Raw genomic sequence first — 17,142 nt, forward strand, 5'->3', positions numbered from 1 at the left:
GCAAACAAGCAAAAGAACTCACTCTGTGGACCATGCTGACCTCAACCTCAGAGACAGGGACGTGCCACTGACTCCCAGGTCTAGGATGACAGGGATCACCTTTGAGCCTCAGCTGAAATATGTTTTTAAAATGACCTATCCTTGAATCAAGGAATGAAATGATAATATAAGATGTATAAAGGAACCATTATTCTTTTAATAAAGAAAATAATTCTTAAAATTCTAGTTATTTGAGTTTTCAACATGGAACCCAAAGAGTGTTTTGGTCAGTGACCACAATGGCCCTTTTTTAGGTTGAAAAATTATGTATGTGCTAGTTTGTGTTTGCATATACAGCAACCCAAGTATAGCAATATTACAAAAATCTGTAGGTGTGATATAGGTTACCCAGAGATTGAGCTCAAATCATCAGGGTTAGCAACAACCAACTTTACCCACAGAGACAATTCTCTGACATTCACTTGTAGTTCTGAGAAAGTGTTATGAACAAGTCTTTACTCTTAAGAATAAACTAACACATTCCAAAACACGAAAGCAGTAAATCATTTTCATTTGCAAATAACATTTATTATCCAAATCATATCATTTTCTTCCATCCTCAGACGACAATTTGTTTATAACATGAATAGAAGACAGTATTGTACTGATGGACTGTTTCAACTAAGTTTATTTGAGTATCAAATGAGCTCAGTGGGGGAATGTTTGTGGTATATAAAACTGGTAACATAACCTTGAACATCATATAACAATGATGAAAATAAACCTCAAAAAGCATCACACAATCTTCATATATCTGTCATCACCCAAGATCCATTACACACACACACACACACACACACACACACACACACACACACACAATGTTTTTTAACATAAATCTCATTGCTGTTACATTATCTAACACCTCTAGATAATTCTCTTAGAAGGCAGTTATTCAAGATGATGTGACATAAGATGATGTGGGAACATGAAGAAGCATGGAACTTTAAACAATACATTCATACATATACGCATACTATTGAGCATTTTAACATTAACTAGTTACTGACATTCAAGCAAGGCTGAAAACAATCTTAACTGAATTTGTGAAAACATTTTTAAAAAGCACCACGCTTTCTCAGAGACCCTTCCTTGAAAACTATGATCACACACTGCCTGATATAAATAAGCAATGGATCACATAGATGATGGGGATACCATTCTATACATTGCAGCAGAAAAATACCTATCACCAAGTAGAAATGTATTAGAAGATGAACAGCCATCACAGAAAGAATATCAGAACAATCTAATAAACTTCTGTGAATGAATTTGCTACACATACAGCAAACTTCAATACGTACTCCCATGTTTTGAAATACTGACCACAACCACAGTTGGAGATCTCCTCCATTACATTAAAGTGAATATGGTAAATCATTTACTTCCTACAAGGCTATTGTAAAAACAGATTCGAAAGTTTATTTTCTTGAAATTGAATACATTTATTATGTCCAAAGTCATCAAATCTTATATACAAATATGGTTGATCTCTTCTATGAATTCTGTTCTACTTCTTGACTTCAAGATGATATATAAAGATTTAAGATATTTACAGAACTAGAGATTTGGCTTTGCATTTAAGTCAAGTTCATTTGCAGGACCTAGGTCAGGTTTTTGAAAACTTTCTATAATTCCTCATTCGAGAAGATCAAAGGGTCTGTTCTTCATGGAAACCAGAATGGACAGGAACATAAAGACACACTGAAATCACATAATGGAAATTAAAACAAATTCTTAAACTAATATATGTTTACTCGTGAATGTTTTACTTGTTTCATCATTCATTCCTGTAGCTCAGGTGTTGAGGCATCTACAGGCTTATCTACAGAGTTTTTCTTCATCATGAATTCCTTCATGTAATACTAGAAATCAAACATTTAACTTTGAGGCCAGAGAAATGAATCCTTCTCAGTTGGTGGTATCATTTGTCAATGTTTAGGAAATGCAGCATTCTTGGAGGAAGTATATTACTTGGGGTGGGCTTGATAGTTTTCAACTGCATAGCATCTGTAATTCCCACTCTCTGCTTCATGCTGCAGGTTGGATGTGAGCTCCAAGCTTCCTACTTTAGCCACCATGTATGACACTTGTGATCCCCATTTCATAGAGATCCCATATCCCACTGGAACCATAAGGCAAAACCAACACATTTGGAAGTTGACAGACATTGTGTTTTGTTACAGAAATAGCACTAATACACACACATAAATTTTATAACTGGATGATTTAGTTCATGTAATTGAAGAGAATTGAGAAATCTAAGAAGGTTATCTTACAGTTTAAATTTCTAGGCCTTTGTTCCATATCGACTTTTGGAAACAAAAGAAGGATGGAATGTCATAATGCATGAATACATGTTGACACTTGTTACAATTTTCATCCAAAATAATGTCCTGTAATTGAATGCAAGTTAGTTGGTAAAAGACCTTAACAAATCTTTTATCCTAACAGATTTTCTTGAGAATGAGTTCTTTCAGCTTCTCAAAGACTACTGTGATATGCAAGGGCTTTAAGAAATTGCTCACACACCAAAGCTTTTACTGTTCCATAATGGTACCATGAAGTGCAAAAGTTTACCATACTGACTACATTTATAGGGTTTCTCTGGAGCATGAGTTTTTCTTCTGATTTCAAAGACAACTCCATGAAAATGATTTACCACATTGCTTATCCATAGGGTCTTACTGAAGTATGTGTTCTTCTATGTATGTGGAGATAACTGCATTAAGAAAAGGCTTTATCACACTGATTACATGTGTAAAGTTTCTCTCTGCTATCTGTTCTTTAATAAACTTTGACATGCAAAACATGCAAGATTAATTTGCATGTCGGAACATGATAAAAAAATTAATTCCTATGTATTGCTTTTTAGATACCAGCCTCCACTAAATTTTAGGATAAACCTAAATTTAAGTTCATAGTCCCTAGAAAAGCTGCACACTTCCCAATAGCTGAAAACCTTTCATTTTTGATTCCCAAAATATTACTGTTCCATAACATATCTTTTATTCCCCTAACATAGTGATTGTCCCAAAGTGAAGAGATTCTATTTGGGAAAACATAAAATCTTTTCCTAACCACAAAAGAACAAACAGATATGATTATTTGGACTGTAAAACCTACATTTTATATCCCTCAAGGACATAAACAAATCCTATATCCCTAAATCCTGACTGATGAAAAAAATAGTTGTAAAACAGCACATATGTTATGATTTTCAAGCTCAGAATCTCTGTAACTTTCTGGTTCAGAAAGTTGGGTGTGTATAAGAGTTCAGTTCCCAAGAGTGTTATGTGGCACTAATCACTCAGTAGTGACTAGTGACAATAATTTTTTTTTGTTATTTGCATTAACCTAGTGTTTGAGTTATTTTAGATTAAGCAGACCGAAGAATACAAAGGCCTTATCATATTTCTTATATTCTCAGAATTTCTCTCCAGTATTAACTTTTATGATGATGAAGAATATAGATATGGGCAAAGGCCTCCCATTTTAACACATTTATAACGTTTCTCTTCAGTAGGAATTCTTTCATGATGATGAAGACAACACAAATGTGGAATAGCTTCACCATATTAAATACACTCATAGTCTTTCTGTCCAATATGAATTCTTTCATGAATTTGAAAATGATTGTGAAGAGTAAGTTTTACCACATCAATTACATTCATAAGGCTTCTTTCAGTAGGTGTTCTTTATGTCATAGGAGATTACTATTACGTCGAAAGGCTTTATCGCATTGGTTACATTCAGAAAGTTTCTCTCCAATGTGTACTCTGCTATGTACATGGAGATTATTATGGCATGCAAAGGCTTTGAGACGTTGGTTACATTCACAGGGTTTCACTCCAGTAGGCGTTCTTGTTCAAGATGACTCTTACATGAAAAGCCTTTATGACATTGGTTATATTCATAAGGATTTCCTGCAACATACATTTTTATACTTAGGAGATGGCTGTGTTGTACAAAGGTGATGCCACACTGATTACATTCACAAAGATTTTTTTTTTCTCCAGGGTAAGTCACGTTTTTAGAAATGCATACACTTTATGACATTGGGTACATTCATAAGATTTCTCTCCTGTGTGTGTTCTTTTATGTACTACCAGCAGACTGTTTAGTGCAAAGGCTTTACCATGTTGGGTGCCTTCAAAAGGTTTCTCTCCAGTGTAAATTCTTTTCTGTATTAGGAGAACGTTGTTATATGAAAAGGCTTTACGACATTGGTTGCATTCATAAGGTTTCTCTCCACTGTGTGTTCTTTTATGTAGTAGGAGATGACTGTTACGTGCAAAGGCTTTACTACATTCATTACATTCCTAAGGTTTCTCTCCAGTGTGAGTTCTTTTATGTCTTAGGAGAGCACTATTATATGCAAAGGCTTTACAACATTGATTACATTCATAAGGTTTCTCTCCAGTGTGAGTTCTTACATGTACTAGGAGATTACTATTATCTGCAAAGGCTTTACCACACTGGTTACATTCATAGGGTTTTTCTCCAGTGTGTGTTCTGTTATGTACGAGGAGAGTACACCTTTGTGCAAAGGCTTTACCACATTGGTTACATTCATAAGGTTTTTCTCCAGTATGAGTTCCTTTATGTCTTAGGAAATCACTGTTATCTGCAAAGGCTTTACCACATTGGTTACATTTATAAGGTTTTTCTCCAGTGTGAATTCTTTTATGTCTTAAGAGATTACTGTTACATGCAAAGGCTTTACCACATTGATTACATTCATAACGTTTCTCTCCCGTGTGAGTTCTTTTATGCATTAGGAGATCACTGTTAGATGCAAAGGCTTTACCACATTGGTTACATTCATAAGGTTTTTCTCCAGTGTGAGTTCTTTTATGTCTTAGGAGATGACTGTTCTGTGCAAAGGCTTTACCACATTGCTTACATTCATAACGTTTCTCTCCCGTGTGAGCTCTTTTATGTATTAGGAAAACATGGTTGTATGCAAAGGCTTTACCACACTGGTTACATTTATAGGGTTTCTCTCCAGTGTGAGTTCTTTTATGTAGTAGGAGATTATGGTTATATGAAAAAGCTTTACCACACTGGTTACATTCATAGGGTTTTTCTCCAGTATGAGTTCTGCTATGTACTAGGAGAGTACACCTCTGTGCAAAGGCTTTACCACACTGGCTACATTCATAGGGTTTCTCTCCAGTGTGAGTTCTGTTATGTAATAGGAGAGTACACCTCTGTGCAAAGGCTTTACCACATTGGTAACATTCATAAGGTTTTTCTCCAGTGTGAATTCTTTTATGTATTAGAAGAACATTGTTGTATGCAAAGGCTTTACCACACTGGTTACATTCATAGGGTTTTTCCCCAGTGTGAGTTCTTTTATGTCTTAGGAAATCACGGTTACATGCAAAGGCTTTACCACACTGGTTACAGTCATAAGGTTTTTCTCCATTGTGAGTTCTTCTATGTCTTAGGAGATGACTATTACTTACAAAGGCTTTGCCACATTGGTTACTTTCATAACGTTTCTCTCCAGTGTGAGTTTTTTTATGTATTATAAGAGTACTGTTACACGCAAAGGCTTTACCACATTGGTTACATTCATGAGGTTTCTCTCCTAAATGTGTCCTTTTATGTCTTAGGAGATGACTGTTATGTGCAAAAGCGTTACCATATTGGTTTGATTCATAGCGGTCCTCACAAGTATGCTTACTTTCGTATGTGTGGGGACTCCTGTGATGTGTAAAGACTTCATCATATTGAGTATCTTCAGGGGGTTTGTCTCCACTATGAATGTTTTCATACCTGCAAAGATAATTGGCACATATGAAAGCTTAGCACATTCATTACACTGATGAATCTATTTGTCCATGTCACTTAATCTTACAATTTGGTATAAAGATAGATAGGAATTACATCTTAGGTTTTCATCATTATTTTTACATTCATGGTATTCTTCTCTAGGGGGTGTTTTCCATATTTGAAAATACCTGTGATGGTAAAAATATTTGTCACCTGGCTCACATTTATACTATACTTTCTTACTTTCTTCTATAAGATGTTTTACCACATATTTGTAGAAAATTGCAAGACCTCAGAGTTTTAACCCACTGACTGGGTTAATAAATTTCCCTGTACTGTGCACCATGGTAAATTGGCAAAGATAACTGTGACAAACAGAAGAATTTATATACTCCTAAAACTACATTTTCTGAAGTGTGATTTTGTGAGAATTCCTAATGAACCTGAATAACCAGTTAATTGATGTTGGTGTGTATTGTGTGAATGTGTGTCAGTGTATGTGAATGCTGATTGCTGAGCCAGCAGGGAGCTAAGTGCTAACCAGATTGCAGAATTGCTCTTTTTATGGTTCATCAAATGCCCTGTACTTTGTAAATACTTGTCCTTCCTTACATATCTATTGGAAATAATAAAGAGCTCACAACTGATAGCAGGGAGCAAAATGGAGAGCAGAACTTCTGAGTGAGAGAGGGTTGCTGGGAAGAATAAATGACAGGCAATTCACCAGCAGGACAGAGGGGTTAACAGACAGACATGAACATGAACAAAGAGGTAGTGCTGTCCACGCAGCAGGACACTGTGCTAGGTTTATTTATGTTAGGGAAAAAGAGGGTTCAGAGTCCACCCAGTTAAATTGCCTAAGCTTTAAAATATAAAAATCTCTGTGTCATTATTTGTAATTCTTGCATCTCTGAATAGCCCATATAAAGCATAATAGGTATCACCATTTAAACAACTACTCATAATGGGGACTACTATTTATCTAGTTATTTTGAGTGGTACATTGTTTCTTTCAATATACCTGTGACTTGTATTCATTGTGATATAGGATATCCCTATTAAAAGAAGAATAATAAATGACGTTTTCACGTTGCATTCACACATTTGATTTTTGTTCATCATATGTATGTGCTATAGAGGTTATGGTTTTTCCTCAACAACATTCTTGACTCTAAAAAAACTGTCCTTCTCACAAAGCTTAGCAACATTATTACAAGTGTATGAGTAAACCCAGCTTTACTATGGACTACTTTAGTATGTTTTCTACATACTTTCAACAACTATTTACTGTGAATACCTTTAGCAATATCTGAGTTGTAAGAGACTAAAGAAATTGCAGTTCCACCTCATAGCACTAATGAGGCTACGATTTAAATGTTGATCTTGCATAAGGTATGGTTTCCTTGCATTCTTACAGGAGTGCCTTGCAAAGACACATCAAATACCTAACATGGAGGTAAATGGTTTAGTAACAAGTTAGTAATCATCAATAAATATAGTCAAAGCATTCCATTTACACTGTTCCTTTTCTTTCATATTTCCAAGATATATTAACATTTTCTTAGAATCATATTCATATCAGCTTACACATGAAAGTTACCTTACATGTCTTCTAGAACTCTGACAATGTTTTTCAATATTATGATCTTCCCAATTGTAGCCTAAAATACAATACCAGAAAACGTATGTTTTATTATTGGAAATAAGGCAAAATTTAGGTCATGATCTATGATCAATCAAAGAACCACTCATTTTAGTCTTCCTCATGCTCAAGTAAAATTGTAGAAGTACATCAATAATGAATAAAGAGTTCTTCCCTTATTTTAAAAAGTAAAGATAATTCACTCTCATACCGATAGCAGTGAGATTCCTGTAGGTCTCCAGCATCACATCTTGGTAGAGACTCCTCTGGGAAGGATCCAGCAAAGCCCACTCTTCTCGAGTGAAGTTCACAAGCACATCATTGTAGGTCAATGCATTCTAAAATATTCACACATGTGTACAACAGAAAGCATGAAACAGACAAAGTATACTGGAAATGTATACTTCGTTTACAGTATTTTCATAGAATTCTAGTGTTTCTTCTACTTATTTTCTGACACACAGGTTCTAATGTAATCACGAACTCTTTTTAGGAGGTAACTGAATAGTGAGGTTCACCTCTCTAATTTTTGCATCCTTTCAGGAGGATAGAGCCTTGTAAGAGAAATGCCAATTCAAAGACATAAAGAGAGAGAGTAAACACTAACAGTACTGAGCCCATATCAGATAAACAGTATGAACTAACTATAATAACAATGGGCAAGCTGGGTGTATTTTCTCAAGTCTTTTTTTCCAAAACACTCAGGAGACAGGCCCAGGAGTATTTCATAGAGCTGGATGTCAGCTTGGTCTATGCAATAAGTTCCAGGACAGTCGGGTATGTAATAAAAACCTGAATATTCTGTAAAAATTAACCAACCAAATAAAAAAGATAGAGACACCTCTGTGAACACTACACCAACAGCTCAGAAAATAAGATCAACAATTAACAAAGGGACACATGAAAATGAAAAGCACCTGGAAGGTAAACAACTCTATCAATAGAACAAATGATAGCACATGGACTGGGATAGGACCTTCACCAACCCTATCTCTGACTGAAGAATAATATCTAAAATAAAGAATTGAAGAAATTAGACACTAACAAACCAAATAACCCAATTAAATCATGGCATAAAGAACTAAACAGACAACTCTCAACAGAGGAAGTGCTAATGGCTGAGAACTACTTAAAGATATGTTCGGTGTCCTTAGTCATCAAGGAAATGCAAATCAAAAGGACTCTGCATTTCAAGCTTACATTTGTCAGAATGACTCAGATCATGAACTCAAGGGATAACACACTGTGGTGAGGATGTGGAGTAAGGAAAACACACCTTCAGTGCTGGTGAGAATGAAAACTTGAACAACCACTTTGGAAATCCATCTAGACATTTCTCAAAAACTTTACAACAGTCCAACATCAATACCTATATACCTGAAGAGCTATACTACTCCGGGAAATATACCCAAAAGATGTTCTACCATAACACACGGACACTCGCTCAACTATGTTCATAGCAGATTTATTTGTAATAAACAGAAACTAGAAACAACCTAGACATCTTCTGTTGAAGAATGAATAAATAAAATATGATACAGTTATAGAACAGAATACCAATTAGCTATTAATAACAAAGACTTCATGCAATCAGCCAGAGAATGGATGGAATTAGGAAAGATTTTTCTGAGTGAGATAACCCAGACCCTGAAAGACCCACATGGTACCTACTCACTCATAAGTGGAAATTAACCATAAAGTACAGGATAACCATGGAACAATCCACAGACCCAGAGTGTCAAGGAGAGCAAAGGGAGGATGTAGGAAACTCACTCAGAAGAGAACATAAGATAGGTATCTGAATTAAATGAAGGGAAGGAATAGGGTGGGAGAGGGAGTGAGGAGGATAATGGGGAGGGACATCAGATATGGGGAAAGTAGAGGCAAGGAAGGAATGAAGAGAGAGAATAGAAATTAGGGTAGGTGAATTTGGAGGTCATAGGAGACCCCTGGCAAAATACAGGTGTGGCCCTAGATGAGAAACCATAGCAGCATGGGTTAAGAACCAGGAAGTTACCAAATGAGAAATATAATATGCTCTGTTAAATCTCAAAATTCAACATGTGGATGAAGATCAATTGAAGAACAGATTTGATATGTACAAATACCTACATTTCAGGTTATCAGTCAATAATATAAAAACAAAACAAAATTACAAATATAGCACTCTACATTAAGATTCAGATGAATCTCTACATCTGAGGCTTGCCTGATTTACATACCTACTTACAGGACACACAAGACAACAGAGAGAAATTTTTTCTTCAAACACAAAACCAACAAGATCAGTAATATAAAACAATAGATCAATAGTCCCTTAGAAAATGGAAGCAGTAATTAAAAGTCTGCCAAACACATACACACACACACACACACACACACACACACACACACACACACACACGCACACGCCCTGGGCTAGATGGTTTTAGCATTGAATCCATACCCGATTTTCGAACAAGAGTTCATACCAATACTCATCAAAGGATTCCACAAAATACAAACAGAAGGAACATTGCCAAACTCATTGTGATGGCAGTCACCCTCATACACAAACAGAAGTCTCAACAAAGAAAGAAAATTTCAGATCAATCTCACTCATGAACATAGAAACAAATATACTCAATAAAATACTCAAAAACCAAATCCAAAAATACATCAAAGATATACACGATGAACAAATAGGCCTCATCTCAGGGATACTAGGATGGTTCAAAATCCATCAGTGTAATCCACCATATAAACAAACTGAAAGAACAAAATCATATGATCATCTCATTAGATGAGAATAAGCCTTTCACAAAATCCAACACCCCTTCATGTTAACAGACTTGGAGAAATCAGACATACAAGGAATTGGGCACATATTTAACATAATAAAAGCAGTAAAAGGCAAGCTGAGAGCCAGCATGAAATTATTTGGAGAGATACTTAAATTCCACTCATATGAGGTACAGGACAAGGATGCCTACCCTCTCCATATCTCTTCAATATACAGCTTAAGTCCTAGCCAGAGTAATACCACAACTGAAGGTGATCAAGGAGATACAAATTGGAAAGGAAGAAGTCAAAGTATCACTATTCGCAGATGATATACTAGTGTACATATGTGACCCAAGATATTCTACCAGAGAATTCCTACAATTGATATATACTGGCTGGGAACACAATTAACTAAAAAGTTCATTGGCCCTTCTGTATACAAATGAAAAATGGGCTGAGAATAAAATTTGGGAAACAACACCCTAAACAGTAGCCACAAACAATATGAAATATTTTGTAGTAACTTCAACCAACCAAATGAAAGACCTCTATGACTAGAATTTCAAGTCTTTAAAGAGAGAAACTGAGGAAGATATCAGAAGATGGAATGATCTCCCAAAATCATGGATATGTAGGATTAACATAGTAAAATGGCATTCTTAAGAAATGCAATCTACAGATTCAATCCATTTCCCACCAACATTCCAAAATAATTCTTTACAGACCTTGAAAGAGCAAACTTCATATGGAAAAATAAAACACCCTTCAGAGCAGACCAATCCTGTACAATTGGAATAAGGACACAGAAATAAACCCACACTCCTACTGGAACTTTATTTTCAACAAAAACAAAACCATACAATGGAAAAATGACAACATCTTCAACAAATAGTTGTGGTCTAACTACATGTCTGCCTGTAGAAAAATGCAAAGAGATCCCTTTGTATCACCCTGCAGAAACTCAAGTCCAAGGGGATCAAAGACCTTGACAGAAAACCAGAGTCTCTAAATCATTTAGAAGACAAGGTAGAGAAAAGTCTGGAACTCATTAACATAGGAGACAATAGAACAAATCAGCACAGGTTCTGAGATTGATTAATAAATGGGATCTCAGAAAACTGAAAATCTTCTGTAAGTCAAAAGGACATTATCAAAAGAACAAAATGGCAGCCAACAGATTGGGAAAATACCAACACCAACCATACTTCAGACAGAGCAGTAAAATCTAAAATATACAAAGAACTTAAGAAATTAAACACCAACAAAACAACTAATCCAATTAAAAAATGGGGTTCAGAGCTAAACTGGGAATTCACCACAGAGGAATCTCGAATGGCTGAGAAGCACTAAAGGAAATCATCAAAAGTTCTTAGCCATCAGACAAACAGAAACCAAAATGACTCTAAGATTCCATCTTACACCACTCAAATGGCTAAGATCAAAAACTCAAGTGACAACACATGCTGGTGAGGATGTGGAGAAAAGGGAACATTGCTTCACTGCTGATGGGAGTGCAAACTTGTACAACTTCCCTGAAAATCAATGTGGTGCATTCTCAGAAAATTGGGAATAGTTCTACCTCCAGAACTACACCACTCCAGGGAATATATCCAAAAGATGTTCCACTATAGAACAAGAACATTTGTTCTACTGTGTTCATAGCTATTTTATTCATAACAGCTAGAAACTGGAAACAACCCAGATGTCCCTCAAATCTAGAAGAATGGATAAAGTACTTCTGGTACATTTACACAATGGAATACTAATCAGTTATTAAAAATAAGAAATCATGGAAACTGCAGACAAAGGGATCGAACTAGAAAAAAATCATCCTGAATGAGGTAACATAGACACAGATAGAAAGACATAGTATGTACTCATTTATGAGCTGATATTAGACCTATAGTACAGGATAAACATACTACAATCCACACATGCAAAGGTGCCAAATAACAAGAAGGGTTCACAGGAGGGTGCCAGAATGTCACTCAGAATAGAAAATAGAATAGACAGAAGTGGATGAAGAGAGGGAACTAGGCAGAAGTTGTTTTTGTTTTTTTTCTATCTGTGAAGAATGAGATTATGCTTTTTATTGAATTTGTATTTAATTTGTGAATAGCTTTTAGTTGAATGGTCATTTTCAAAATTTTATTTTATCAATCCAGGAACGTGGGATGTCTCCTCATTTTCCAGTCTTTCTTGATTTTTTTCAGGTGTTTGAAGTTCTCATTGTAGGTGTGTTATTTTTTTCTTTCATCTGTTTATTACTAGATATTTTACTTTCCTTCAGACATTTCTGAATGGGAGTGTGTTCAAGGTCTCCTTTGAATGTTTGATGTTAGTATATACAAAAGTAAATTGATTTGTTCAAGTTGGTTCTGTATACTGTCACATAGCTATCCTTGTTAATCATTTCATAAATTTTTGTGATAGAATTTTGGGAAATTGTAATGCATATTATTACATCATCTGCAAAGAGCGATAGTGTTGGTATAATGTTCATTTGAAATGTATACACCTTACCCTTGTTCATTCAAATGCTGATTTCTCCCCCCCTGGTTTCAATCCAGATTTTGCATTGTGATACTTACTGTAAGCATCCTGTCTCAACTGTGTGTAAACAGGCCAAAATAAAACAACTAGGCACAATGTTGTACAATGGATGGAGCCAGAGGACAGAAAATGCGTGGGAGGATTGGTGTGAGAGAGCTAGGAGAAAGAAGCAGGAAAGAGAGATCTTGGAACTATATGCCATAAAATTTGAAAATCTAAATGAAATGAACAATTTTCTTGATAGATTCCATCTACCAAAATTAAATCAAGATCAGGTAAATAGATTGAATAGTCCTATATCTCGCAAGGAAATAGAATCAGTCATCAAAAGTCTCCCTTCCAAAAAAAGAAAGCCTAGGGCCATATGGTTTCAGCTCAGAATTCTACCAGACATTCAAAGAAGAGCTAACTCCAATTCTCTTTAACCTATTCCACAAAATAGATACAGAAGGAACATTACTAAACTCATTCTAGGAAGCCAGTCACCTTGATACCTAAACCCCACAAAGACCCAACAAAAAAATAGAACTTCAGACCTATCTCTCTTATGAACATTGATAAAAATATACCCAATAAATTTGCAAAGCAAATCTCAGAACACATTAAAGATACCATCCACCATGTCCAGGCTAGAGCAGTAAGACAACTAAAGGAGATCAAGGGATACAAATCAGGAAGGAAGAAGTCAAAGTATCACTATTCACAGATGATATCATAATATATATGAGTGGACCCACAAATTCTACCAGAGAACTCGTACAGCTGATGAACACCTTTAGCAAAATTGCTGGCTATAAAATTAACTAAAAAAAAATCTGAAGTCTTCCTGTATACAAGACAAGTGAGGTGAGAAGGAAATCGGGGCAACAACAACCTTCCAATAGTCACAAATAACAAAGTATGTCAGTTTAACACTTACCAAGCAAGGGAAAGATATGTATGAAAAAAACTTCAAGTCTCTGAAGAAAGAAATTGAAGAAAATATCAGAAGATGGAAAGATTTTCCATGCTTATGGATCAGTAAGAATAACAGCAAAAATGGTCATCCTACCAAAAGAAATCTAGAGATTAATGCAATTCTCATCAAAATACCAACACTATTCCTTACAGACCTTGAAAGAACAATTCTCATCATCATATTAAAAAAAGTTAAAACAACCCAGTATGATAAAGAACTTCTGAAGTTATCTTCCATCCCTGATCTAAAGCTATACTATAGAGCAAGAGTAATAATAACGGCATAGTACTGGCAGAGAAACAGACTTGTGGGTCAATGGAATTGAATCAAATACCCAGAAATAAAACCACACATCTACAGACAGGCAGGACTAAGGCCAGAAATTTAAACACTGAACCCCCACGGTGTGTCATTCTCCCCATCAAGCTACTTAAAACCTCCAGCCCCCAGTACTACAGCACCAGAATCTCCACTTCCCCTCTCAAAAGACTACCATATCAGTGTTCTGTCTGAGAGAAAAAATCCTGCTTTTGGAAAGGCCTGTCTCCTCTCTTTTAAGTCCATGTCAACTACATCAATCCTGATCTAACAGGCATTACAATATGCACTGAGGAAAGCAGAGAATCATAGGTTCATATTTTAAAAGTCTTCATTTAACTAAGCATTTAAATGCAAAAGAATAAATGGGTAGACTTTTAGATGTATAAAATCTAACAACATTAAATCAAGATGAAGTAAATTATTAAAACAGACACATAACAACCAAGATAGAAATGGTAATTTAAAAATCTCTCAATTAAAAGAAAAAAAAAAGAAAAGAAAAGCCTAGGTCTAGAGATTCAGCATGAATTCTACAAGAGTCTCAAATAATTCACTGCGATACTCCTCAAAGTATTCCACATAAGGGAAAAGGAAGAAACACTTCTATATTTTTGTTAAGACACCAGCAGTATTATCTTTATTACAAAAAATCAACTTCTGAAAATTAATAACACAACCTAATATTCTGTTAACTAATAATTAAGTCATATTATAAAGAACTTCTATACAGGTACTCAGTTATCCGTACAAGAAATATACTCACTTACCTAATACAATATGACTGGAAGCCATGATTACAGACTATGTTAATATTAATGTCAAATATTACTGATTCCCAAAATACTAAAGTATGTAGTATACAAACATTCACATTTTATCTTTTATTTACCTATCGACTGAATGAAAAGTTCAATTGACTTGCTCAATAATCATCTTGATATCCTACTTGAAGTTGATCTCCAAGGCTTGTAAGTGTAAGTGAGTCCCAGTTTATATCTTGTTGGTTTAAAACCCACACATTACACTCATCACTAACACGCTGAGTTACGGCCCAGGCTCATGAGTACTGTCTATGTTCTAAAATTTATTAATGGGACCACAATTTTGGTTTCACATTCATCTTACCTTATTAATACTAAATCATCTGTGAAAGCAATTACTTTTCTGTTACTGCTGACTCGAGGACAGGCTATTTATTGTCCACAAAAGGATCTTTTTATGGTCTTTTGTCATAAATAAAGACTGTATTTTAGATGAAATAGTTGCTTTGGATATGAGGTCCTAGTCTATATCTTATGGCATTGGACATATTCCATGAAATCATAAAAAAGTTTGGTTCTTGAACTTGCTATATTTTTACACTATGTACAATTGTATCTTACAGAATTTCATCGCACACTAGGAAAACATTTATTGAAAGACATTCAAATTTAATATCTTCAAATGAGTGCTTTCAGCCCCCAAATCATGTAATATATATACACATACACCTTGACAGAACCTTTTTACATTTTAATTTGTACTTTCAACTATAGGATGAAAATGTTTTATTGGTTTGAGGATAGTGAATTACTTACCAATAATATAAGATCCTCACGCTTCCCTTGCTTATGAGTGAGGCTTACCTGGCATGGAAGAAGCCAGTCCATGTTTCTGTCTTCTTTAGATCGCATTTCAATTTTGTTCAACAGCATTTTGTGGAGGGCATGGGACACTGCATACACTGCATTCCATATGGAATAGCTGGGCTCAGAAATGGTCACCACATCATTTTCTTCTGGTTTAATCTCTATAGAAATTGGGTATGGGTCATGATTTTCACATAGCAAAGCAGGAAGTGAGCAATCAAACATGTCAATACAGAATTTATGTAAGTAAGAATTTCCTGGGTACTGGGAAAGTGTAGGTGACTAGAGAAAGTTCATTAAGCCAAGGATAGCTCTTGCCTTTGAATATGAGACACTTCCTCTGAAAAAGATTACCAAGTCATTCGTAGTTGATACAGACGGACTCTAACAAAAATGTTTGCCATGTTCTACACCTTCCTTCTGGTTGAAAACAATATATTTACCATGTGGAAAACGTCAATTACTTATATCACTACAGAATATCTGCACATTTACCTGTGTACTTTGGTTCAAATTCAGCAAATCAACACCAAATAGTACCCAAGTTTCAATTAGCTGGCTGTTTTTCTGTAAAAACCACACAGATCTTTCTTTCTTTCTGGCTGTTTTTCTGTAAAAACCACACAGATCTATCTATCTTTCTTTCTTTCTTTCTTCCTTCCTTCCTTCCTTCTTTCTTTTTCTTCCATCCTTCTTTCTTTTTCTTCCTTCTTTCTTTCTTTCCCTCCCTCCCTCCTTCCTTCTTCCCTCCCTCCCTTCCTTCCTGCCTGCCTGCAGAGGTGGCCAGATCCTTCTGTACTGAGTCCCCAGCACCCTAACAACTAAGCCCAGTGCACCTTACTTACCCAACCCCCATCCCCCTAAACATTATTTATAGGATCCTCCCTGCTCGTGCACCCGCAGGCCAGCAGAGGGCGCCAGAACAACCAATACTAGGTCGTGCACAGCCTAATCCCTGGGCGGCGTGCACCCATCTCCCCCAGGAAGCACGCAGGCCTGGTGGGAGCAGAGGACTGTGACTCTTCTCTTCCCGCCATCCCCCTGCCTGCAGTTCCGCACGAGCAGCTCGGGGACTCCAGGCGGATGGATGGAAGGCGAGGAGTGGACAGGGGAGGGAGGCGGGGAACCCCAAAATCCCTCCCACTCCCCTTCCTCCACCCACCGCGCGTGTGAGCAGGACTATGAATTCATAACAGTTTGGGATAAGAAGATTGTTGACCTGAGAAAACCGTTCCGGGTAGCAGCGCGCCTCTAGCGGAAGTCCCGCTCCTTCGGGCTTCGCTTCCGTATCCGCCCCGCAGAGATCCGAGACTTCCGGTCTCGGAGGCACCGAGGCCGCCCGGCCATTTCCCTGACCCCCGTCACGGGGATGTAAACACAAACCCTCTACTCACAGATGACCTTCATCCCTTCGTTTCTCAGTTCGGAGAACTCTCTGGTCAAGGTACGCCCAACCG

The 17,142-nt window shown here is 36.3% G+C and overlaps 1 protein-coding gene across 1 annotated transcript; it reads right to left on the minus strand.

Moving 5' to 3' along the window:
* Positions 1 to 570: 570 nt before the first annotated feature.
* On the minus strand, positions 571 to 17,055 carry LOC129681264 (zinc finger protein 431-like). The gene is given in 5 exon segments (XM_055613175.1): positions 571 to 5,726; positions 7,408 to 7,481; positions 7,674 to 7,800; positions 15,683 to 15,846; positions 16,905 to 17,055. Coding segments are annotated over 4 exon segments (1,932 nt in total). The 5' UTR covers positions 15,752 to 15,846; positions 16,905 to 17,055; the 3' UTR covers positions 571 to 4,064.
* Between the last annotated feature and the right edge of the window lie 87 nt (positions 17,056 to 17,142).

This window comes from Psammomys obesus, unplaced genomic scaffold (assembly GCF_907164565.1).
Source record: "Psammomys obesus unplaced genomic scaffold, mPsaObe1.curated_primary_1811, whole genome shotgun sequence".
NCBI classification, from domain to species: Eukaryota; Metazoa; Chordata; class Mammalia; order Rodentia; family Muridae; genus Psammomys; species Psammomys obesus.